This window comes from Buteo buteo, chromosome 1, assembly GCF_964188355.1.
Source record: "Buteo buteo chromosome 1, bButBut1.hap1.1, whole genome shotgun sequence".
In the NCBI taxonomy this organism is placed as follows: Eukaryota; Metazoa; Chordata; class Aves; order Accipitriformes; family Accipitridae; genus Buteo; species Buteo buteo.
In genome coordinates, this window is record NC_134171.1 from 69,629,648 (window position 1) to 69,653,982 (window position 24,335).

Consider the following 24,335-nt stretch of genomic DNA (forward strand, 5'->3'; position numbering starts at 1 on the left):
CTGTTTAACTGAGGCGTACATACTGTGGCTGATTAAATGAGAACGTTTTAACAGCTGTCTAAAGAAGTAAAACCCTCTCCCCACCTTCCTAGGGGCTGCCTCATACACCATCCCCATGGGCTGCCCGGGAGAGCAGCCCCTCAGCTCCAGCCGGCACCTGCCCCATCACCGCTCGTCGGCACGCGTGCGAGGACCACCGGGCACACAGGGCTGCTCCGGGCTCTTCCGAAGGACGAGCGATAAGATCTTTGGCACGGGCTGGACCTCACCGAAGTCCCGGTGCCGTTGACTCGCAAACCTGCGTCTGGGCAAGAGCCCATCGGCCGGCTGGCTCTAATCCAAGCTACTCAATGAGTTAAAAGTAACGCTGACTAATTCAGGGGGACAAAGCGGCTCAGCGGGTTGAGGGGAGAGGCGCTGGTTTTCATATCCAAGCCAAACACAGCCCGACCTCCCCAGCGGGGAAGAGGCTTTATGGAAGAGAAAAAGCTTTAGGTAAGTGGTGGGTGGTCTCTGGTGGCTGCATCGCTGCCAGTCTGCAGAACCAGCTGGGAACCCTTCTCCAGCCCCGGGGCCGAGCGGCACAGCGTGACTGCTAATTCCCCTTCCCTCTTCCCCTCCCTCCCCAAAACCGTGTGGGCACAACCAGAACTGCCCGTTTGGAGCAGATACTGTCCTCAGCCCATGGCCAAGCATTGCTTGGGAAGGCATTTAGCAGCTCCGGCCAGCATGGCAGAGGCAGAGCCGTCCGTGGCCAGGCTGGTGCCCGCGTCCTGCTGCGGTTCCTGGTGTAGGCACGGCCGGGAGGTGCTGACCTGCGACGCTAGCCTGGGCTCGGGTGGGGGGGTCCCAGGATCCCGGTCCCCTCGGCTATCCTGGGAGGATGGCGTTACTCTTCTTGTAGCACAGGTGTTGCCACAAGCCCCAGCACTGGATTTTAACAGCATCCTCAGCAGGGCCGGCAGCAATCGCGCAGCCTGAGCTGCATCGCCCCTCTCCGAGCGCAACCGCCCCGGTCGTGGGAGGCGAGTGTTTCCCCAGCCTTCCCAAGAAGACAAGGGATTAACCTGGGCAGAGAGGCAGGGACCCGACATGTCGCCTGCCCACCACCCCCAGCCCGCTGCTGACATCCACCTTGTGTCCGCCTATCGATGGAAGCTGAAAGAAAGAGCGGTTTAAATTGCAATCAGGTGGGAGAGTAACGGGGAGCAGGCAGCCACCCCTGCCATCACCGGCGAGCTGCAGATTATAATTAGCAAGGGGATCCTAGGTGGGCTTCCACCGCGGCAATGCCCCTTCTCTGTGAGGAAGGGCCAGTGGGAAAGGTTTCTGGGCATCTTCGCATAGGGTATTTAAGTACAAGCAACTTGGGAGAGTTATGTATCAAGGCACCAGGCATGTCCATTCACAGTCAATTTGAAAGATGCTGTGGTTTAAGAATGTATTCTTAAAGAATCTCTTTCTAAAATGAAGAGCAATCAGGAACGAAATTTGACAACTCAGGATGTAAAAACAATTTCAAAAGGTGACATCTTTTGCTTTTTTTTTGTATAGCATCTGGTGGGTGGGTGGGTGTTTGCGCGCACCTGTGGGATGGAGGCTTTCATTATGCTAAGGTTTGCACAAGTCCTCCTCATCACATTCTTCTTTAGCCCACGGACTTCATGTTGCTGCCCAGCGGACTTTGTCACACGTGTTGCTGCCAGAAGCCCCCCCACAAGAGTCACAGCCATTACTGGGGTGGGAATGGGACCTGTACACAGCTCCTTCCCTGATGCACATCCACCAGTTCTGCCCACAAAATCAGGCAAGAAACTGAACTGCTTTTCACTTGCTTAAAAGCTGTAACCGCTGCTGCCATAAAATACTGTCATTGTCGTAACATGAGACTTTTCCATGGCCTTCCCTCCCCATCTGGCATAGGCTGACTTGCCCAGCTATGTTTGACACGATGATTTTTTAATGGCTTTGTTAAACACAGACAAAGCTATCTCCCTGTAAAATGCCCCCCAAAAAAGGTATCTTCTCAATGTTAAGTTTATCCCACCTACTTCCATAGCTTTCCCTCCAAAATAACATGGTGCCACAAGTAAGAGAAAAGCTACGAGGGTTTTGAGTGAGCAGATGGGTAAGAAAGGGCTTTCCACCATGCAACGAGCCCTTCTCAAATCCAGCAGGCCACGCACATGTGCCCACACGCACCCTGAGAGGACTCGGTCCCCAAATGCCACATGTAAACAGGCAACGAAAACCCATGCCAGCCACGTGCATGGCAATGTGCCGCTACGCTACATCTCCTGTATGTTGCTTGGTGGCAATAACTATGAGCACATCTGCAAGTACGATTCAACGCGTCAACCTCGGGCCTTCTGGCAGCTCTCCGTGCCTCGTGTTTTTGCCTACCTGGGGTGATGCTTTCCCTCGTCGTCCTGAAGGGATTTTTCTCTTCCTCTGCCCAGAGAGCATCTGGAACCGGTATAGCGGTCGTGGCTCTAGGAGAGGGCTCACATTGCCGGCAACGATCCTGTGATCTGCAGAAGACGTGTCCAGCTCTTCAGGAGCAGCCCCCTTTCATGTGGGGGCCAGGGCTGCACGGGCCCACCGCACAGATGAGGCCCCCCCCCGGACTCGCTGCCCGAGAGGTGGGGAGGGCCCTGTGGCTGTTTAGGCATCACGCTCCCGGCTGGAGAGGAGATAAATGTTCCCACGGGTGTCAGTGGGCCCCTGGGACGGTGCGGCGAGGTGAATACCCCTTCCATACAGGCCTGTGCGGAAAGCTGGTTAGAGCCCCTGGGGGGGTGGGGGGAGTTGTGCCAGGGGTGCAGCGGGGTTTGAAAGGCTGCTGATACCTGCACCCCCCCTCCCCTCTGCAGCCCCCTCTGCCCTGGCCCCTGACCCTAACGGGGGTCCAGGAGCAAAGCGACCTGTCGGCTGCGTGGTGAGGGCAATTCCCGCAGGGAGGAATTGCCGGCGCCCTCCCCACCGCGGCCCGAGAGCCGGCGGGGCAGCGGGCGCCCCTCCCCGGGGCCTCGGGGCGGGAGCTGCGGGGCTCCGCGTCCCCTTCCCCCGGGGCGGGCGGGGGGGGCCGGCCCCGCCGCACGGCTGTCACCGCCGCCTCCTCCCCGTTATTTACATCCGTCTTTAGCAGTCTAATTACCCGCTTTATTGCTTTCGCCCGGGGGAAGCCCGGGGACGGCGGCGCAGGGGAGGACCCTCCCCGCAAGCCCCCGCCGCCCTCCGCTCCGCTTCGCACCGCCCGGGGGGGGGGGACCGGGACTTCCCTCTCCCCCCCCCCGGTTTTCAGCAGCAGGATTTCGGGCGGGCAGGGGCGGAGCAGGTCCCGGGGGGCCGAGGGATCCCCTCCCCCGGGGAGGGGGTGGGGGGAGCCGGCGGGGCGCTCCCCGGCAGCCCGCCCTCACGGGGCGGCTTCGTCGTGTGGCACCAGCGGAGCCCAAAAAAAAAAAAAAAAAAAAAAAAAAAGACAAAAAAAGACAGAATAGATGGCTTTTCAGATAAGCAGCGGAGGTAATTTATTGGCCTTTATGCTCTTCCGATGGAGTGGGGGGAGAGAGCCGGCGGAATCGCGTCTGCACATCATTAAGCGGGTTTACTCCGCCTCAGCCAAAAGAGGTTCGTTCCCCCCCCCCGCTGCCCGGGGGCTGCCCCACGCCCCAGCCCGAGCACGGAGGCGAGCCCCGGGCCGCCCCCCCCCCGGCCGGGCCCCGACGCCACGGTGAGGGGCCGTCGCGCCAAGGTGTCGCTCCCGCAAGCCCCCGGGGGGGAGCCCCAGCCTCTCCCCGCTCACCCAGGTTCTCCGCGGCGCACTCGCTCTTCCAAACTCATCTAAATTACATCAATAACAGAGCGCACTCTTTAATGAGCTCTCAACTTTAAAGACTTGAAGGATATTAACAAGCCGCTTGACAAATGGTGCTTAGAAGCACATTAAAGACGCTGCTAATGGAGCGCATAATGACGGCTAATTTTCGATCAGATATAAATTAGAGCCCCAACAGTTATTTGCCTTAAGGACTTTATGTAAATGATCCTGTTCTGTATAAACGGGGAGGCGAGGCGAGGCGAGAGCCCCGCTGCCGAGCGGTGCCGCAGCCGGACGGGGCGCGCAGCCCCCGGCCCCTCCCGCCGCGGAAACACCGCGGAGCGCCGCGCCTCCTCCTTGCCCCCCCCCACGGCCCACCGGTGCCCGGCGGCCAAGTGGGTTTGCTGGGGGGGGGGGAGGAGGAGGAGGAGGCCGAAGGCTCATCCCTCTCCGGGGCTGCTTGCGGAGGGGAGGGGGCGGCTGGCCCCGCCGGGCTTGGGGGTGTTCCCTCCCCCCGCAGCCGGGCAGCGCTGCGCCCCGCGGGCTCCGCGGCCGCGGAGGGCTGGGGAAGGGTCGAGGCGGGGGCCCAGCTGCGAAGCCGGCTCCTGCAGACACACACGCTCCCGGGGCTGCCCCAGCTGCCGCCCGGCGCTCCTGCAAGCGCCTTTTTTTCCTTCCTCCGTTGTTTCGGTTTGGGGGGTTGCGTTGAGTTTAGGGGCGGGTTGGTTTTTTTCTTTTTTTTTTTCTTACTTTTAAAATATTTTTTTTTTTTTTTTGGCAACAAGTGCCAGCTGGGGGCCCGGCCCCGGGACAGGGAAGGCGTAACCCACTCCGCCAGAGCGGCCGCGGGTCCCGCCCGCCGGCACCCCCCGGCCCTGCCCGGCCTCCGGCACGGAGGAGCCGTGGGAGCAGGTCGGCAACACGCCCCCGCCGCGGGAAGGGGGTCCCGGCTGCCTGTGGGAACCCGCCGAGTTTTCTCCGGGAGTTTTTGCCTGGTGGGTTGGGATTTCTTTTTTATTATTATTCTTTCCTCCCCGCCCCGCTTCCTTGCGGGGTGGCCTCCTCCCTCCAAAAACCGCCTTTACCTTTGCGGGGCGCGCCGAGCCGCAGCCGTGGGGTAGGTTCCGGGGGTCTCACCTGCCAAAACAACAATAACAATAAAGGGGGGAGGGGACCGTTGTCCCTCCGTGTCCCGTTCCCCGTGTGTCCCCCCCGGTTACCACTCCGGGACCACAAACCAACCCGGCTGCCCTGGGAGCAGGTCTGCCACGGACGCGCTGAGGCGGGGGAACCCGCCGGCCGGGTCGTGTCCCCCCCCCGCCCCGAGAGGGGATTTGGAGAGAAAAAACGGCGACACACCCCCACCCCCCCGTCCCGTCCCTATCCTTCCCCGCTCAGCGACCCGCGGGCCGGGAAGAGCTGCCGCCCGCCGGGGCGGGAAAGGGCGCGGGATTTGCGTGGGATTTGCGCGGGCGCGGAGGGCCCCGCCGGCGGCCGTACTCACCCGGGCGGCCCCGGGGCTGCGCCTCCTGCTCCGCGCTGGCTGCCCCGATCCATCGATTTATTCCTGGAAAAACGCGGCGCATTCTTATAGCAGCTACGAGCAATTAATATTGCATTAACCCTATTTAAAAAAAAAAAAAAAAAAAAGGGAAAAATCCGCACCCTATCAAAGCCATCTATTATTAACGCGAGGGTAATTGGAGACCCGAGACGTGGGTGTATGCGTGTCGTGGGGCAAGGCAGGCGAACACAGGCGTGACAGTGTGGCGGGAAGGAAGGGGAGCCGGGGCTGGCTAATATTTAATTTCAGGTCTGTGGTTTTCTAATTCGAGATTAAAAGCAGTCACGTCTTTGAAGCCAGACACTTGGTGTAAATGTACAGTTAAAATATTCTATTCCACAGTCCCCAGACAGAGCTCTGCTACTCCCAGGCTTCATTAAATTTTAATTATCATCCCAGACTGGAGCAAGGGAAGAGGGGGAAGACTGTCCACCTAATTGCAATTGATAAAGGCAAAGAAGCCTAGATCTTTTTCCTCGCCGTGCACGCCCAGCAGTTGTTGTTGTTGTTGTTGTTGTTGTTTTAATGCGGGCAAAGCCCGGCGAGGGCAGCGTGAGCGTCTCCACCTATAGATCTGCTGTTTACAAAAGATGCACGTGAAGGAAAGCCGGGAAGTGATGGTATAGATGGGTGTTGGGGCGGGGGGGAACATTAGCTCTTGGAGAGATCTGGCGAAAGATCAACGGAGGAGACAAGGACCCTCATTAGGGCTCGGCAGCTTATTGTTTCCCAAAACAAAGCGCTCCCGTGCCTCAGCCCTTCCCGGCCGGGGCAGCGGTGCCGAGCGGCAGCAGAGGGGCTGGATGCCCGGGTACCCGCCCCGGGTCTCTGGGAGCCCACACGCCTCTGCCCCCCCCCCGGCTCTTTCGTGCCTTTTCGTTTGTTAATAATCTGCATGTGTGGGACAGACAGGTACGGGGAGAAGTCCACTAATTGCCCCAGGTTTTTAATTTGGGGAAACTAGAGAGCGGTCTACCTCCAGGCGGTAAAAGGTAAAAAATAAAACCCACCGCGTTTGCTTTCTAAGCAGCTTCCTATTATCACATCGCCACTTAATTTTATTTCCATTCTCTCCAAGTTAAATAGAAAGCCGAGCTCACAGGGGAGCTGCCATGTGCCTACAGACTGGGGATGTCAAGCAGAGAGACTCACTGTGCAAAGTTAATTTCAATTCCCGAGGAGGATTTCACATTCTCGCTCGCTCTGACCCACAGTAATTAGCTGAGATAACTAATGATTACTTACTTATTCCTTGTAATTATCTGGATTTAATAATTCGCTGTGTAATTTATTAATTCGCCCGTAATAGCCTTTAAGTGAATGGCTCATTTAAGAGGGCGAAGCGGCAGTTCAGGGGCTGTTCGCCGCCTGCGCCTCCTGACGCTTTTGGGGGGCTCGCTGCTGCTTTCAGGGGTCCACTGGCCCCTGCCCCCTCCGGGCTGGCTCGCCCCGACCCGCCGCTTTCCGACGCCTCTCTGCGCCCCCCTCCCCCTCGCTTCTTAAAACGACCCCCGCGCCCGCGGAGCTTGCGCGGCAGCCCAGCCCCCGGCGGGGGGGGGGGGGGGGGGTGGTCTCGACGGGGGGCGCGGGCTCCGCGCAAGGACAGGGCCATCCCCTTCCCAAAAAGCCGCCCTGCGCCTGCAGCCCCGGCAGCGGCTGGAGGAGAAGACAAGCCACGCTGCGCGGCCGCGGGAGCCCTGCGCGCCCGCGGGATTGTACAGTACCGTTGCGGTAGCAATGACGGGAACGACAGCGACAAGCGCTGGCCGTGCCGGGGCCGGGGAGGGGGTGGGAGGGGGGGGTCGCCGGTGCCGGCCGGGCAGGGGGAGACGATGCGCTGCCTCCGCGCCCGCGGAGCCCCCGCCCCGGCCGTGCCAGCAGGCCGGCACCCTCGGAGTGCCCGGGCGGCTTTGAAGATGCAGCTGGAGCTGGTGGCTGGGCGGAAATATGAATATTTAATAGCGGTTCGTGTATGATCTCCTCTCCCCCCTCCCCGCCCGCCGCCGTCGGGTTTCCCCGGCTTTTGTGAGCGCCACGCGGGGAAATTACTTTTTTCTTCTCCCCTCCACCCCTTTTTTTTTTTTTTTTTAATTTTTTTCCGCGTGTGCGTGCGTGGCACCTTCGACTCCCCCGCGCCGGGAGGCAGAGCAGCTCGGGTAGCGGGGGCTCGACGGGGGCAACCCCCCCTTCCACTACCACCACCACCACCACCCCCCCCGCCGCACAATCACAGCCACGCACACGGTCACCCGCGACAGCCGCTGGGCGGGCGGGGCGGGGCGCGGGAGGGCGCGGAGGGGAGCGGAGCTGTCCGTGGTGCTGCCGCCGGCAGCCCCGGCACCCCCCGGACCGCCTCCCCCCCCCCGGAGGCCGCCGCTGCGGGCGGGCAGGGGGGTGCAAACCCCCCCCCCCCCCCGCTGGCCGCGGGGTTGGAGCGAATCCCGCGACCCGGAGGCGGTGTTGAGCTCGGGCAGAGGCTGCGGTGGAAAACAAGAAGCAGCAAACGCGCTTTGCCAATGAAACGTTAAAATCCTTTTTTCTTTTTTTTTAATGAAAGACGGTTTAACAACATTTAAAAATAACTTAGTACATTAGTAGAATAAATAAACCTCCTATTAACCAAAAAAAACACCCAAAACAAAAAAGAAACCAACCCAAAAAAAAACCAAAAACCAGAAACCAACGAAATCGGGTCATGTACAGAACTTAAGACTTCGAACAGTCTCGGATAGAACAGCGATACAGCGGAATCTGTAAGAATATATCTATATGTGCGTCAACGCCAATGAAATATTTACAATACATACAGGTACCCAACCGAGCACCCTCGTTTTATTGTTGTTGTTCCAAAAGAAATGTACCAAACCATTCGTGAATTTACAAGCAGTGCAGCCTCGCTCGCTCGCTCCCTTTCTTACAAATTTAAATTTGGCTTTTCTACAAACAGACCTCCAAAAGGGACTTTGCTCCGTGGAAAAGTATTGCAGTTAAAGGTAATAAATAACCGACCGACCAAATAAATAAATAAATAAACAAACAATCAGATAGATAGATAGATAGATAGGTAAAAAACAGAGCCGGTCTGACTACCGTCGCGATACAGCTTTGAAATCGAGAAAGACGGATATTGTGCTGGCAAGAAACCCGAAGCGACAAACATATCCCCCCCCCCCCCCCCCCCGCTGTCACCTACGCGGCCACGTCCTTTCTCGCTTCGGGAGCAGCGTGTGGTGGGGACAATATGGGAATCCCCATTAAATATGTAACGCGGCAAACAAATACCTCGGACAGTGAATCAGGCTACACAAATAATGTAGGACATCTACTATAGGGTGCCGACGCCGTACGAATAAGAATACTCGCCAGAGAAATACTTTAGGTTCAGGTGACAATTTACAGATGGCCAAAAGGGACGTTCAGAAGAAGAAGAGAAAAGCTCACGTTCATAAATCCTACCAACACAAAATATTTGATTCTCACTATCCTTTTTTTTTTTTACTTTTATCAAGACTTAGATTAAAGAGGTGTAATTAATTAGAATGAGCACAAAATGAAGTTGCTAGAGAGATAAATTAATAATTTACAAGGGGTTGTTTGGCAGTAATCTAATAATAGCTTTTGAAGACCAGTGAACACAGCAGGATCAGCTCTTTCCCTAAGCGTTATAACTTCAGAGAAGGAAAAGGATAATAACCACAGTAAAAATATATATATATTTATATATTTATAATACGCAGTGTAAATGCAGAAAAACCTGCCATCTGTTTTTTTTTTTAAATCATTATTATTATTATTATTTAAATCAAAATACTTTTGAGACGTCTCTCGCGGCGCAAGCCTCAACTCTAGATTCAAGTTTGGGTCCCGAGAACACCATGGCATTGCGGACACGCCGCTGCGAAGGGCACCTTTCGCGCTTGCACCCAGGCGAGGTCTGTTAAGAATAAAAACCAGCGGTACTTGCCGGGGCGGGTCCGGGCGGCGGCTCCGCGGGGAAGTTCCCCCCGAAAGTTGGGCGCGGGGCGGGCGGTGGGGTGGGCTGGGGGCGGTGGGGTGGTTTTGTTTTGTTTGGGGTTTTTTGTTTTTTTCCTCCTTTCCTTTTTTTTTTCCTTTGATGTCGTTTATTTAATTTTTTTTTTTTTTTTTTTTTTTTTTTTTTTTGAGGATGCTGCTGCTGCTGCTGCTGCTGTCGATTCTCCCCCGCTGCCGGCTCAGATGCCGGCCGAGTACTTCATGCGCTTCTGCTTCTGGCGCTGGTTGCAGAACCAGACGCGGACCACGTTCTTCTTGAGGTCCAGCTTCTCGGCGATGGCGGCGATCTTCTCGGAGGAGGGCCGGGGCTGGAGGGCGAAGTAGGCCTCCAGCGAGCGCTTCTCGGGGGCGGCGATGGAGGTCCGCTTGCGCTTCTTCTCGGCGCCGCTGAAGAGCTCGGGCTTGGCCAGCTTCTCGCGGTGGGACTTCTCGGCCTCCTCCAGCCAGGCCTGCAGGATGGGCTTGAGGGCGATCATGTTGTTGTGGGAGAGGGTGAGGGACTCGAAGCGGCAGATGGTGCTCTGGCTGAGGGAGCCCACCCCCGGGATCTTCAGGTTGGCCAGCGCCGAGCCCACGTCGGCCTGGGTCACCCCCAGCTTGATGCGGCGCTGCTTGAAGCGCTCGGCGAAGGCCTCCAAGTCGCGGGGGTCGGCGTCCACGTCGCTCATGCAGCCCATGTGGGCCGGCAGCCCGTGGGCGTGGGCCATGCCCAGCGCCGCCGGGTGCATGGGGTTCATGCCGGCCATGTGGGGAGCGTGGCCCGGCGTGGAGACCACCGCGCCGTCGGGGGCCGCCATGGCCCCCAGCGCCAGCCCCGGCGTCAGGTGCTCCAAGAGTTCCCCCTCCAGCGCCTGGTGGGGCTGGTGGTGGTGGTGGTGGTGGTGGTGGTGGTGGTGGTGGGTGCCCGACAGGGCGGACGGGTGGGAGATGGGCACCGAGGAGGAGGAGGCGGCCGAGGTGCAGGGGATGGTGTTCATGGTGTGGTAGGTGGCGTCCGGCTTGAAGGGGCTGTGGTGCGGCGGGTGGTGGTGGTGGCTCTTGCTCGGGGAGACGATGTCCACCGCTGCCAGGGCTTCGGCGCGGGCCAGCAGGCTCTCGTCCAGACCGCCGAATATATTGCTCTGCAATTGCAAATAGAAGGCACACATAACGCTCAGCAGGGAATTCGCCTCCCCGCGCACTCCGCCGTGCCACTAAAACCTTCCCAGCATGTTAAAAGAGAAATCCTGGAGAAGGAGGGGGGGGGGGGGAGGAAAGCGGGGCGGGGGGGGGGAGAGGAGAAGCGGGAGCGAGCGGGGCGAGGGAGCGGGCGCGGCGCGCAGCCGCTCGCACGGAGGCAGCCGGCGGCGGGCGGGCGGGCGGACGGACGGACGGACGGACGGACACACGCAGCAGCCGCGCGCAGCATCCCAGGTCATAAAAATTAATACGGGCGGCAAGAGCCGCCGCATGCATAAGTTGGGCGAGCGCCCGGCGGCGCCGGGTGATTTGCTGCGCGGCCATGAAAAAATCATCAGGCGGATCCGGGGGGCCGCCGAGGGGCTCCCCTTAAAGCGGGGCGGCGGGCGGCGGGCACCTACCGGAGGGGCGGGCAGGCAGGCCCGCCGCATCGCCTCCGCGCCGCCGCCGCCGCCGCCGCCGCCGGGGCCGGAGCCCGAGCCGGAGCCGGAGCCGCCGCCGCCGGGGCCGGAGCCGGAGCCGGGGCCGGAGCCGGAGCCGGTGGTGCCGCGTCCGGCGGAGCCGCCGGTGCCGGTGCTGCTGGGGGAGCTGGCGGCGGGGGCGGCGGCGCCGGCGGAGGGGCAGGGCGAGGCGGTGTGCAGGGCCGAGTACTTGGTTTCGTGGAGGCCGCCGCCGCCGCCGCCGCCGCCGCCGCCGTGGGGGAGGCCGAAGGGCTGCTTGCTGCTCAGGGACATCATCATGGTGCTCGCCGCCGCCGCCGCGGCCCGGCCCGCCGGCAGGCGGCCGCCGGAGGAGGGCAGGGGCGCGGGGGCCGGGGGCCCGGACCCCCCGGAAAAGCCACAGGAGCCCCGGCCCCCCCCCCCGCCCCTCGCCCCCACCCCTCGGAAAACAAAAAAAAAAAATTAAAAAAAAAAAAATCAATCGATCGATCGATCGGTCCCACTCGCCCCCCAGCCGGCTGCCCGAGCCCCGGCGGGGAGGAGGACGCGGCCGGGAGAGGCGGCTCCGGCGAGCCGGGGATGCGCGGGGGATGCGCGGGGGATGCGCGGGGGATGCGCGGGCTGCCTCCCGCCCGCCCGCCCTCCGCCCGGGCGCTCGCCGCCGTCCGCCGCCGCCTCCGCTCCGGCGCCGGCCCTCGCCTCTCGCGAAGTGCCCTCCCCGCCGCCGCGCCGGTGGGTTTTACTCTCTCCCCTCCCTCCCCTCCCCTCTCGCCTGTCACTACAGCCCAACTCCTCGGGAAGGGCCCTCCGCGCCTGCCTCCTCGGCCCCGGCCCCCTCCTCCGCCGCTCCCTGCCCGCCCCCCGCCGCCCCCGCGCCCACGCCCACGCGTGCTCCCACACTCACCGCCGCGCCGCGCCCCGCCGCCTCCCAGAAAGGGGAGGGAAAAAGCCAAAAAAGAAAAAAAAAAAAGAGGGGGGGGGAGCGGCCACCTCGCCGCCTCACATCCACCCTCCATTTAAAAAAAAAAAAAAAAAAAAAGTGGGGGGGTGGGAGAAGAGAAAAGTCCCATCCGGGCTCACGCCGAGCCCACGGCCAAAGAGTGTCCCGGGCGCTGCTCGCCGCTCCGGCGGGGGCGGCGGGGGGCGCTGGCCGCTGCGCGGGGGCCGCGGAGGGAAATGCAGGGAGCGGCGGCCGGGGTCTGTGTGTCGTGTCGTGTCGTGTGTGTCCCCCCCCACGGCGTCCCCCACCGGCGGGGAGCCGGAGGGATCCTCCTGCAAAAGCGCACCGCTGTCCCGCCAACTTCCCCCTGCCGCTCTCTTCGAAAAAGAAGAAAAGAAGAAGAAAAAAAAAAAAAAAAAAGAGGGAGAAAAGAAATCGGGCAAAGTCAGTTTTACTGAAGGTGGCCGGGTTTATTTCCATGAATTTCACTTTGCAGCAGGAAGGTTAAAATAAGTGCTTAGGTGTTTAATTTCTCACCTAAACAGCAGACTTGGTAATTTTAAGGGAAATAAAAAAAATTACATTGTATCAGCTCTCACTGTCGCCAGCTCGGAGAAATGAAATAAATCAAAGTTAAAAGCTTGAGTATCATTTAATTATGGTGCGAATAGCGCTTGGAAAGAAGTAGAACAACATCTCTAAACAAATTATGGCCGGGCCAGGAAGGAATTATTAGATTGAAATTTCATTTAGGCTCGGGAGACACAGCGCTTCAATATGTAATCTGTTATGCCTCATCTGATTTGTATGCTTAATTCAGCTTGACGAATTTATTAGTTTTCATAATAGTAAAAAAATTGAGCAGCACTATGGGCTAATGCATTGTGTGTACTATAAATTGTATGTCACCGTTGAAAGGCTGAAGTCTATAGAAATCTTTTATTAATGACAACATAGGAAAGAGGATTTTCTTGCAAGCCTTTAAGGAGTTCATGCCAAACCTCCGCGCTTCGTGTCTCGGTAGGCTATTAACATATCGTCATACTAATTAGGCTACTTCATGAGTGATATAATTTCAAACTTTAAATTATGTTCTAATTAACGAGGGTTGTCCAATTTGCTTAATCTTCAAAAGGCTTTTGGCTTGTCTAATTAGTCGAAAGCATCGAGCATCTCCAACGCCCAAGAAAAAAAAGCCATCGATAACATTTTGCGTGTTTCCAGCACAGCCCGGGCAGAGCCCACGCGGGGCGCGGCCCGCCGGTGGCGGCCAGCGGCTGCCGGGGAGGCAGGAGCCCGTCCCCCGCCGCCTCCCCTCCCCGCAGCCCCGGGCCGCTCCCCCCCGGCAGCGGCCGCAGCCCCTTCGCGCTTCAGCACGGGCGTGCCAGGAGGTGTGCGGGCAACTGAGGAACGGCTCCCGCTTTCCGGGGAAAGGGGAAAAAAAAAAAAAAGGAAAAAAAAAGGCAAATACCTCGTCGGCGCTGGGAAGTCCGAGGGCAGCCAGCCTGCCGGGTCCGCGGAGCCGGGGAAGGGGCTTTGCCCGCCCGGCTCTCCGGCTGAACTTTGGCGGAGAGGAGGGCGAGGAGAAAAACCTCTCCACGCTCCACATTTAACCCCTCCCGCACTGAGTTTAATTACTCGCAATAGTTGGTCTAATGTATGCTGTCACACGGGAGAACCGAGAATGCATATCGTTAATATGAATTAATCTTGATTTTAATAGCAACTGACAACCGATCTCCAAAACGCCGAGCGCTTAGCACCGCTCCGAACGGCGGCCACGGGGCCGCAGCCGGCTGCGGAGCAAGGCGGCCGGAGGGAGCCGGGCAAACTTTCCTCGCTGCCGGGCCCGGGGGCTGACCGGGGCCCGGGGGTCCCGGCGGGGCCGCGCCTGCCGGTGGGTCCCCGCGCTGCAGGGACGCGCCGATGTACCGCGCCCTGCCCTCGGCACCGCCGCCCAGCAACCCCCCTTTTTTTGTTGTTTCTTGGGGTTTTGGGGGTGTTTGGGGGATATTTTTTTTGGAGAGAGACGCCGCCGTGCCCAGCTGCACCCCCCGCCCGGTGTGGTGAGGGGAGCCGCAGCAGGCGCGGAGCCCCCGCCGCCCCCCGGCAGCTCGCCGGCCCTCCGGGGGCCGCGGGCCCCGCAGCCGGCTCCGCGCACCGGTGGGCCGCCTAAATAAAAGGAGGACCCCCCCCCTTTGCCCCCCGCTTACCCACGCCCACACCCTGACCCACGCAGACATCTGGGGAGAAATCACTGTCGCCTCTCATGTATCCATGTTCTGATTTACGATTAAAATTTAAAGACGCGCATTCATATTTTACCGAACCTAATGCGCCCTATGAATTTTTAATCCGTTAGGATGCGGGCTACACTTCGAGCAAACTCTACCTTTGTTTTGAGTGCGGGGCAGCGCCGGGCCCCGGCTCTGCCGGAGGGGCGGCCCCGGTGCCCCACACCGCCCCCGGCCCCCGCCGCCTCCGGGCCGCTTCCCCCGGGGCTCCGGGAACGGGGACGGGGGGGGGGGGCGACCCTGCCTCCCCGCGCGGGGGGCACGGCGGGGGAAGGCAGCTGCAACCCACCGAGCCGCGGCAGGCACCGGCCCGGGACGCCCCGTCGGGGCAGCCCCGCAGCCCCGGCGGTGCCTCCGCACCCCCGGCACCCTCGTGTCCCCCCCGCCCCGTCCCCCGGGCGGGCACCGATCTGGTTTCGGGGGCCGGTGCGCGGTGCTGGGCAGGCACCGGGGGGGGGGGGGATGCGCACCCTTCGCGGGTCCCCCGCCGCCCCCCCGAGGCGGGATGCGCCCCGCGGTCCCCGCCGGCCCCCCGGCCTCGCCGGGGCCGCGCTGCCGCCGCCGCAAGCCAAGTCAAGTCACGAAGTCAAACTTAAAGCCCGGAACGATCAATGAAGACTTTTGCCGTCCGTGGCGCCTCGTGCTTCCTGGCACTAAAATAAATGCAAGAAATCGAAACTTAATTACTTGAAAGAAATCCAGAAATCCCTCTGCATAATTTATCCAGGCATTTTGCGTGGCGTTTGTGGTGAACGCACGCGTTTAACTCCGCACGCTCCGCTCCCCGACGCCGCGCTCCCCTCGGCAGGCGCGGGGCGAGAGGCGGCCGGCTCGTCCCGGCGGACCCCCCGCACCCCCCGGCCGAGGGGCGACGGGAGGAGAGCGGGGGGGGGTCACCGGAGAAGACCGCGTTTCTGCCTCGGGGTCGCCCGGCGCTGAGCGTGTGTCGTGTCCCCCCCCCCCCCACAGCTGAGAGCATCCCCCGGGGCAGGGATGCGGGCAGGGCAGGGATGCAGGCAGGGCAGCGTGCGGTACCCTCTCCTCTTCTCCTCTCCTCACCGCCTGCGAGGTGTGAGCCCCGAGCCAGGCACTCGGCAGATATTTTCTGATCAGGAGTGTCTGGCGTAACAACCCGAGTCTCCGAAGCGTAATGGAAAGTGCCAATAAAGTAACTCAGTTATTCTGATAAACTTCCCCCCTTGTCTTTGACGATACCGCCGTGGCCTCCGCGGTCCTTCTTATGAATAGGGTATGACACCTGCTAGCTGGGGGTAGTATATTAACCGGCAACGCGGCGATGGCCTCCTCGTTTGCCATCTAGCCTGACTGCCGAGAGCCCGCTCGGCAAGCCTTCCGCTGAATTCATTAGGACTGGGAGTCTGCCGGCTCGGGAGCAAACTTTATCATAGACACCTCATCGAGAAGTTGAAGTAATGTTATGAAAGAATGAAAAATACATTTGGGAGCTGCCTGGAAACTGAAGTACATTTTGATTTAACTTACATTAACAGAAACCTAATGTAAAAGTGAAGGGATCTAACAAAACCATTAATAATTTAAAAATAATTACAGATAGTCTATCCTTACTATTCATAACCACTCAACATTTTAGACAAAGAAAGCTGAATATTCTTCGTGGGAGAAAGATGTGAGCAGACTGCTAAGCAGCAGCCGTCCGGCTCACGCTGCCTTTCCTCTGCTCGCGTCCGCCGCACGTTCGCCACGGTACCCGGGGCACCATCCAAAAAGTACTCTTCCAGGAGGGAGGGTGAGCGCTGGCTGGAGGTGGAGGGCAGGTACTGCCTTTGTGCAGGGCTTTTTGGCAGGCATAAGGCACCGATTTCAACCCCTCCTTCTTGCTGGAGTTGCCCTTTGAGGTGGGCCCAGCCTGGCAGGGGAGACCAAGTTGGTTCTCACACCTCCTTGGGCTGTCACGAAGCTCTGCCAGCCTTGGAGGCCTCGGGAAAGGCCTTCTCCATCCGTAGCCTTGGTCAACACCCGTGGCAACGGCGACTCTCCTGTCCCATGCTGTGCCGTGCTATTTAACGACAGCGGATATCAGCACCATACATCATCTGCTTGGCTTGCCATGGCTCCCTACAAAAGTTATTTTTAAGGCGTCCATTTTAATTCAAATTTCCATCGTACACTTTATAGCTCAAGGGTCTTGAGCATGCTGCAAGGTCATGATTTTGCCTGTGTTTCTGTTCGTTTGGGGGTTTTTTGAGATACACCTGCTGTCCAAACACTGTGTAAAAGCAGCTGGATATGAGGCAAACTTCACTGCTTTCTTTTCCTTACAGGTAAAGATAAAATTGTAATGAGGGAAATTCACAGATGTAAAGTGGCTTCTAAAGGAAAAGAAATAGCGGACAATACAAAGCAGATAAGAAATTCCGATTTAACTCTCACAGGAACCTATCTTACAAATAGGCTCACAGGTGGGATCCCTTCCTAACCGCTTCCCCAACGGCTCCTTGCACTGAAAACATTAAGATCTCATGGATCATTAAAAAAATAATCCTATAAATCACACTGTGGATGTCCTTGGGACTCTACTCTTGCTGATTTAGACAAAACCCTGGTATCTTAGATTACCCTTCATTAATTATTTTCATTAATTTCCCTTGTTATAGATGTATTATCACAAATCATATTCCAAACACATCCCCTAATTAAGCACGAAATTCCTCTCCACCTCCGTATGCCATTTAAATGGAGCAATGAGAACGCGCGTGTTCAGCCCGGTGCCCGGAGGCTGGTGGCAGGCAGTCGGTGCGACAAAAGACAGTGCTTGCATGTCAGCTGTCTTTTGGGACTTGCTCTAACTCAGAGAAAATATTTTTATTTTCCATTTGGTCGTCAACACAGGCATGTTCTCAGCTCAGAGCTCTTAGCCCTTCCAAATTTTCGGTGTCCTCCATTTTCTTCTCCAGTGTTTTCAAGGTAAAGCTGAGCTCCTTTTCTCCCCCTTCCACCATGCGAGGTGTTGGCTGATCTCTTTGTACATCCCCGGGATTCACCAGGCACCGCAGAGCAGCCTTCCCTTTTCAGCCAGGAAGAAAAGCGATGACAGGTGATAAGCATTGAAAAAAGGTGATGAAAACCTCACGCTTCTGAGAAGGCTGTCACCGATGGACAGATGCAATTTTAAAAATGGCTTATCGGTTGTGTCACTGGATCAGCGTTTGTACCTCAGAGCCATTAAATAGTGTGCTAAAATACTTGTCTAGGTAGACAGGGTCCTGCGGCCCCACGTGAGAGGCGTATAATGTGCAGCTGTGGTATTCGGCGTGTGCCGTGAGATGTTCTGTGTTTTCCACGGTCTCTGTAGTTTCGGTGATGTCTTGCATGGACTCATCCTGCTTCGCGAATGGGTAGGGGAAAACATCTGTGAATTATTCAGTTTACTCCCTTTGATTCCAAGTGCACACAATGAGAGCATGACGGGACTTGCCCCTGGCTGGTGAGGAAGGCCCACTAGGACCAGCAGCTGGCACAGTGTCAGATATGTGCTGAAGCATCGGTCCCTGCAGGACCAGGCACCCTGAGCTCACACTTAGTCTACAGGCTCATCCTCCGTGAAAACCAGGTTTTAGTTCTCGAAAGATACATCCGTGCATAAGAGCAATGATAACGTTTGGGGGTGGGTCCACCTTATATGTGGACATAGACGCTTGTCTATGTTTTATTCAAAGCTAATCGCAAATCCTCAACTTTTTTTTGCCTCTCTTTTTTTTTTTTGGTTAAAATTCAGTAGAAATGCATTCCACCTTTCCTACAACCTCTGGGCACACATCAAAAGCCCTTCCCTTCACACATAGAGCACGGGCAGGTATCTGTCTGTGTTCTGTCCTTTTTATACATGAAATATTGTATGTTCTGAAGACTGTTTATATAATGAAATCAAATTGTGAAATGCCTCTGCAGCTCATATCAACATTTCCTATTGGAAACAAACTGTTAGGACTATGATAGCATGTATCTCTCGCAGTCCTGAGACAGCAAGCAAATTCCAGTGAAATCTCTTACCAAAGGCAATCAAGTCGATCAATGGGAGTTTTGCCAGTAACATCAAACCTGATGAAACGGTTCTGTGTTAAGAACTGCAAATATACATGTGGCAAAGAGGAAAGATCAGAAAACAGGACTACGAAGGTAAAGAAAAAATGCAGAAAGAAAAGAGATTATACTCCAAAAAGAAAAATGCAGGGGATGAATAATTGACTGACATATACAGCCAACCTAATACAGAGGCTAAAATGCAGACAACTCCGTTTATAGCCTGTAACACGAACTTCTGTAGAGGCATTTACTCAGAAGAACGCTTATCCATGCATCCCGCTTTAAATATTTTGCTGAACTGGGATGAACTACACTTGTGCTTAACGGCTTTACTGTTTGTTTTGATGGAGGACACCTGGGACAACCCAAAGAGGCTGTCATTTTCAAACTTTCAGATACCATCATCAAGCTGCATATGTGTGTGTCTGTTGCTATGTATATATAGTAAATATAGCATCAAATCATATTTTTACTTGTTAACCCCTTAACAGTTATGTTGCTTAGTAGGTACCCTGACATAGCAAACTTATTTGAGTGAAATGCACTTTGTTTTTCTTGTTTAGGCCAGCACGTTCCCTTGGAGTAAGTGAATTCGTTGCTGCACACCCGTGAGATGGAGGCAACGCTTTCCAACACGTCCCAGTATCCGTGTCTTTCCCAGTGACTTGGGCTCCCAGCACACTTGCCTGCCTCGGAAAATGTTCCCGCTGGGTCCAGACACTCTAGCCCAAAGTAGGCCAAAATAGGGGTGGGGGGAGGTTGGTTTTTTTTTTGTTGGGGGGAATTTTGCGTTTGGGGGTTTTGTTGTTGTGGTTTTTTTTTTAGTTTGATATAGTTTTTAATAATGCTCGTGGATATTTTTTGAATGAGGGGGTTGGATCTGACAAAGCTTTTCCAACTGTTAAAACTTGCCTGCTTTAAGTGCTGACAGCTGTGGGATGGCTCTTAATGAGGAGGGATGGGCTTGGCAGTACCCTGCCCGTGGTCTGTCTGTCCGTCCGTCCTGGTGACCGGTGGGGCAGCGGCCAGGGGGGGTCCCACCGCATGGTGGGGAGGGATACGGGGGGCTGAATTACTGCCGCCCCATCTGTATGAATACAGCTGGGGCACCCTGGGGGGATGTGAGAGGAAAATAAGGGCAGCTTGTGGCTGGGGGGGCTGCTCCCCGTTTTTTTGTTCCTGGGAGGCTGGGGCAGCCCAGAGGCGGTGGAGATAGGCTCAGGACCAGGATCTTGCCCCCCCCTCCCGGTCTTCCCCCTCTCCGGCTCCAGTGGTTCCAGGTGATGCTTTAGGGTGGCGGAGGCTGGTGGCAGCTGGAGCTTGTTTGTGTTTCTGTGGGTAAACCTGGGGTCAGGCCCTGGGGAGCCACCGAAAGTTTGCTCCGGGAGGGATGACCCCGGGAGGCTCTTCCCAGTTTCTGGGGCAGGGCAGGGGGTGTCCTGGGGCTGTCATCTCCCTGCTGCCCGGCATGGTTCCCCCGTCCCCCGCTTCCCACTCCTGGTTTCGAGGGAATAGGGAAAATTCCTCTCTGTTCTCAACCGGAGCCAAAAGCAAACCCTCCTCAGGATTCCCGGCAGAGTGCTGCCACCCACCCGCTGCCAGGATGGTGCGAGAGGTACGTCTGGGAAGGAAAGGTGGTTTCATTCTTACTTTGTCTCTCTGTTACACCTGCTGTCCTTCCACGCCCCCAGTATGCCATCTCATGGCATGTCCTAGTATGATGCAGCATGCTGTATTGTGATTTCAATGTAACAGTGGGCATGTTATTTTATTTAAAAAAAAGCCCCAAAGGCAGGAGACATGTCAATCTAGAAAGAAGACGGTTCAATCTGTACTCATCAATTGCTCAGAATACTTAAAAATGAACTGAAGGACCAGGAAAGCTCAGGAACCTGATAAATTAAGGGTTATGTGCTTGGAGGCCAAAGCAACTGAAGTTCATGGGTTAGCAAGGCCAGGCTGCTTTAGATACTAGAAGGTAGTGGGGGGTAGAACCAAAAACAAAACAGGTGGGTAGAAAGAATATCTTCTTGCAGATGAGTGAGGGGAAGAAGGACATGAAAAGAGTTTTGTTTTATTTGATTCAAAATTCTGCTCCAGCTGTGGGCAGGAGCCTGTGCCTGTTCTGTGGGCTGGGTGAAGCCTGCCTTGGGAAGGGAAGGAGGTAGGGTTGGTTTGCAGTCCCGCTGTTTTGGGGCCTGCTGCAAAAGTCAGAAGACTTGTGTAGGATTTGATGTTCATTATTCATACGGTTGTGTTTTAGCAGGGGTGAGCTCTCTACACATGGCTGTCATTTTCACAATCTTTCACATAAGCTGTGTCAGCGCAGCCTTTATAAATCTTATTTTTACCAAAGATTTATGATATAACTGTAAATGTGTGCTCTGAACTGGTATCTTCCATAGAGGGTTTTAGTGAGGGGATCTTATTTTTAGAGGGTTGGTGCATTTATTGTCTATGCCGAAGATACATGATGCAAAATGTAATTTATAATGTGGCATAATAAAAATGGCTGGTCTTTGAGGGGATAGCAGATGTAGTCCCATACCTACACAATATCTTTTTCAGTAACATTTTCATAAGGACTTTACATGTGCGTTATAGTGGTGTGAGAGGTGGTGACAGTGCATCAGGCAACCATAGGAGATGCTGTGTCAACTCTGACCTTATCAAGCAAGACCGCTATGCCTGTACAAAGCAGTCAAGTTGGACAAAGGAGAGAAGAAACACTCATTCAGCAGAGGTACAGGGCTAGATTCTGCTTTTATTTATTCCACTTTAAGTCAGAAATAACCGAGTCAACTGGAAGCATCTTTGCTCAATTAATACATGTGTTAATGTTCCAAACATTTCAGTGTTCTTAAAAAATTCAACCAGACCTGGGAATAGCTGGGTAGCTTGCTTCCGAGAGCTGAGATACGCCACCTCCTGTACTGCTGTTTGGCAAGACTGCACATTTTAAAGAGGCAGTCCAATGTTACAGCCAGTTTTAAGACAGGCTGCATTCACTGTTTGATTCTGTGTGGTATTGCCATACCTGTTTTATTTCATTGTAATCTTGGTAACTTTTTTCATGCAAATCAAGCTGTTGCACATAAAGTGGTGGAAAACAACAGATCTCTATATCTGTATGAACAGTGGCTGGTTTTCCCCTTACTCAGGGACTTTGTGCGCTTAAGGTGCTACAGGCATCTGCAAAGCAAAAGCCATGGAAATGACAAAGGAAAGCTGGGGTGGTGCATTTTTCATTATGGCAAAGCTCCTGCCAAGTCAAAGACCAGCCATTAAATGAGAGTTTCATCTGAATCTAGAGGAGATACTTGGGCTGTACTAGTACTACTAAAATTAAGAAACTGCTAAGTGAAATTTGCAATCTTGTTTTGGTGGTTTCTGTTTGGTGGTTTTTGTTGGTGTTTTGTTCTTGTTTGGTTGGTTTTTTTTAGTTAAAGAAATAACTGGCAAACCAGAAGCTATAAAAACTTAGTTGCTTAGTGTATACACACAGTTACCTATTGAAATCATCATCCCACTTTATATTATGCAAGCAGAAATGTCTATGTATGTTAGCACTTTCCTAGTTTGTTAGTTAATGTACAAATGAATTGGACCTTAAATACTATAATGGCACACATCAGAATATTAAGATTTCAGGTTATAGCAATTGTTCAGTTAAAGGCTACAACGTTTGACAGGTCCTCTAAGTAGAAACATCGCCTTTTGGATAAAACACCTCCACGGTTTTGGAGAGGACAAAAATGAAAAATTTAGTCTTTACCTGCTCATGGTTTTTATACCATGTTTCCAAAACACATGCTAGTATGAATTCTGTGATTAGCTGAAAGAGAAGCAACTTTGGTCTGAGTTGTCTATGTGTACTTCAGATTGCTAAAATTGTGTTGTTCAGAACTTGCTTGAAGTCTACTGATGGTTTATACTTATGTGCAAATAACCTTTTTTTTTTTTAATCTGCCCCTTATTGCTATAATCTGTCGTGAAGAAAAGAGTGAGAACAGCATTTTGAAGCAGGTAGAGGATGGTGGGATCACGGGTGATGGCAGCGCAGGGTGCGAGCAGGAAGCACATGCCTCCTGAGGATAACTTTTGTTACTTAGTGAGGTCTATGTTTCAGAGGAAAAGCAGCAGAGGAGAGCAAGAACTTCATGCTAGATGGGAAAAAGTAGACCACTACATCTTCAGGATGAAGACTTTTGTTCCTCCGGCGTCGTGAAAGTTAGTGCTGTAGGGGATGGGGGGGTTAAACTTGTTTTTCATTAATCCTTGCCTCTGCAAAAGGAAAATCTTCCTTCAGGACTGGTCCAAGGTGTGAAACAAACACACCCAGGAACCGGGACTGATGCTTACTACCTTCTACCTCAGGTCCCAGACACTTAATTGACTTGCTGATAGAAAGATGTGTGCGTTTAACTGAAGCATCTAATATCATACCCACTGCTGAAATGAAACAAAATAGGAGATGGCTACAGAAACATGAAAATCTAGCCAGGAGGAAAAAAAAATATATACTGAGTGGATGGGGTGAGGGTTACTACAGTAACCCCACGGTAGTCATTACGTGCACTGCTTAACGTACCCCTTGTAGCGGCACTTGGATGCTCCAGTGCTGAGCACCAGTATGGTGACCAGAGTGGAAGGAGAGGTCCCTGCTGGACCGTGAGTGGGGGCAGGGGGTGAGGGGTGGGTGCTGCCCATGTGTGCTACCAGGACCTGGCGAGAAGGGCGAGCTGTCAAGCAGGAGGATGAGTTTCCTCTGGCTTAATGTGATGGTTTTATTATCATAAACTCAGCTGATAACAGAGGAAGTGTGGAGCAAGCATGGGTTTTCATAACCGCAAGGGAGAGTCCCGAGAGAAGGCTTTAGGTGTTCAGGCTCAGCCTGTTAGCCACAGTGACTGTGGCTGGTTTGGTATGTAGTTTCCGGAAGCAATTAACACAAGAAAACAAAACACTGACTCAACGAGGTGAAGCAAATATCATATGTTTCAGTACTTATTCAAAAGTTATTTTTCATCCCTGCATTTAGCTAACTGAGTCCAGGAATTTCCTTTTTCTCCCCATTAGAATTGAATTAAATCAAGATTTTCATCCCATATGTTTCAAGATCATGGTCCAGAAAACTCTAAACAAAAATGCTGTGGCTAGCGACTGACAATGTGTTCGGGGCTTAGAAAGCAGCCACTGAAAGGTGTTTTCTGTTTGAAGCTTCCTGCTGGCTCCAAGTTTTGAGAAGTTCAGACTGTGCAGGCCCACCTGCCATCCAGGCTGGTAACTACCACAGACCCACCTTTCCTGTTGTTACTTCACGTTCGGTGAGAGTTTGACTGCAAACGGCTGAAATAGGATACTAATCCTCTGTGTAGAGTATGCTGGAGACTTGTGTCCTGTTGGTCTTGGAGTAAATTGAACATAGTAGGTTTGGCAGTAGGTGGACTTGATTTTGTTGTTGTTGCTTTTTTTTTTGTTGTTTTCCTCCCACCCCCGTAATAAGCTGACCAACCGATGGTGGTGGAGGATAATTCCTCTTAATTATTTTAAACGACGAAGCAGTTTGTTTAGTAAGTGGGATGAGGCATGAGCGTGAGGCTGCCTGCTCTTTTTCCGGCAGAGGTGGGTCCCGGCAGAGCCCGCGCCTGGCCCCTGGGCATCGCTGGGGCTCGGCTGCGGGATGCTGCGGGGTTGTCGGCTCTTCGGAGCGACTGCTGTCTTCTGGTACGCGGTTACGTGCTGAAAAGCACAACGGCGCTTGCTTCTGGCTGGGGTCTTCGGAGGCTGCTACGACACCAATAAGTGAAAGTTAATTGCAAATTTATTTCTAGGTAGCAATAAGGGAAAAACACTTGGGGCCAGTTTCCTTTAAAGAAAAGGGGGGAAAAGCCTGTTCTACACTCATTTGATTAACCCGTGCTGTTAATCATTGCCAGGTTTATGAACCTCTATTATAAACTTGTTACTCTAAGGGGTTTCGGTTCAGTGATTGAAAAAC

The 24,335-nt window shown here is 54.8% G+C and overlaps 1 protein-coding gene across 1 annotated transcript; it reads right to left on the reverse strand.

Annotated features, from left to right (window-relative positions):
• Nucleotides 1–9,503: 9,503 nt before the first annotated feature.
• On the reverse strand, nt 9,504–12,612 carry POU4F2 (POU class 4 homeobox 2). Its single transcript, XM_075023754.1, has 2 exons — nt 10,997–12,612; nt 9,504–10,537 (listed from the first exon to the last, which is right to left on the reverse strand). The coding sequence occupies exons 1-2, from the start codon at nt 11,333–11,335 to the stop codon at nt 9,596–9,598; spliced, it is 1,281 nt and encodes a 426-aa protein (XP_074879855.1). The 5' UTR covers nt 11,336–12,612; the 3' UTR covers nt 9,504–9,595.
• Between the last annotated feature and the right edge of the window lie 11,723 nt (nt 12,613–24,335).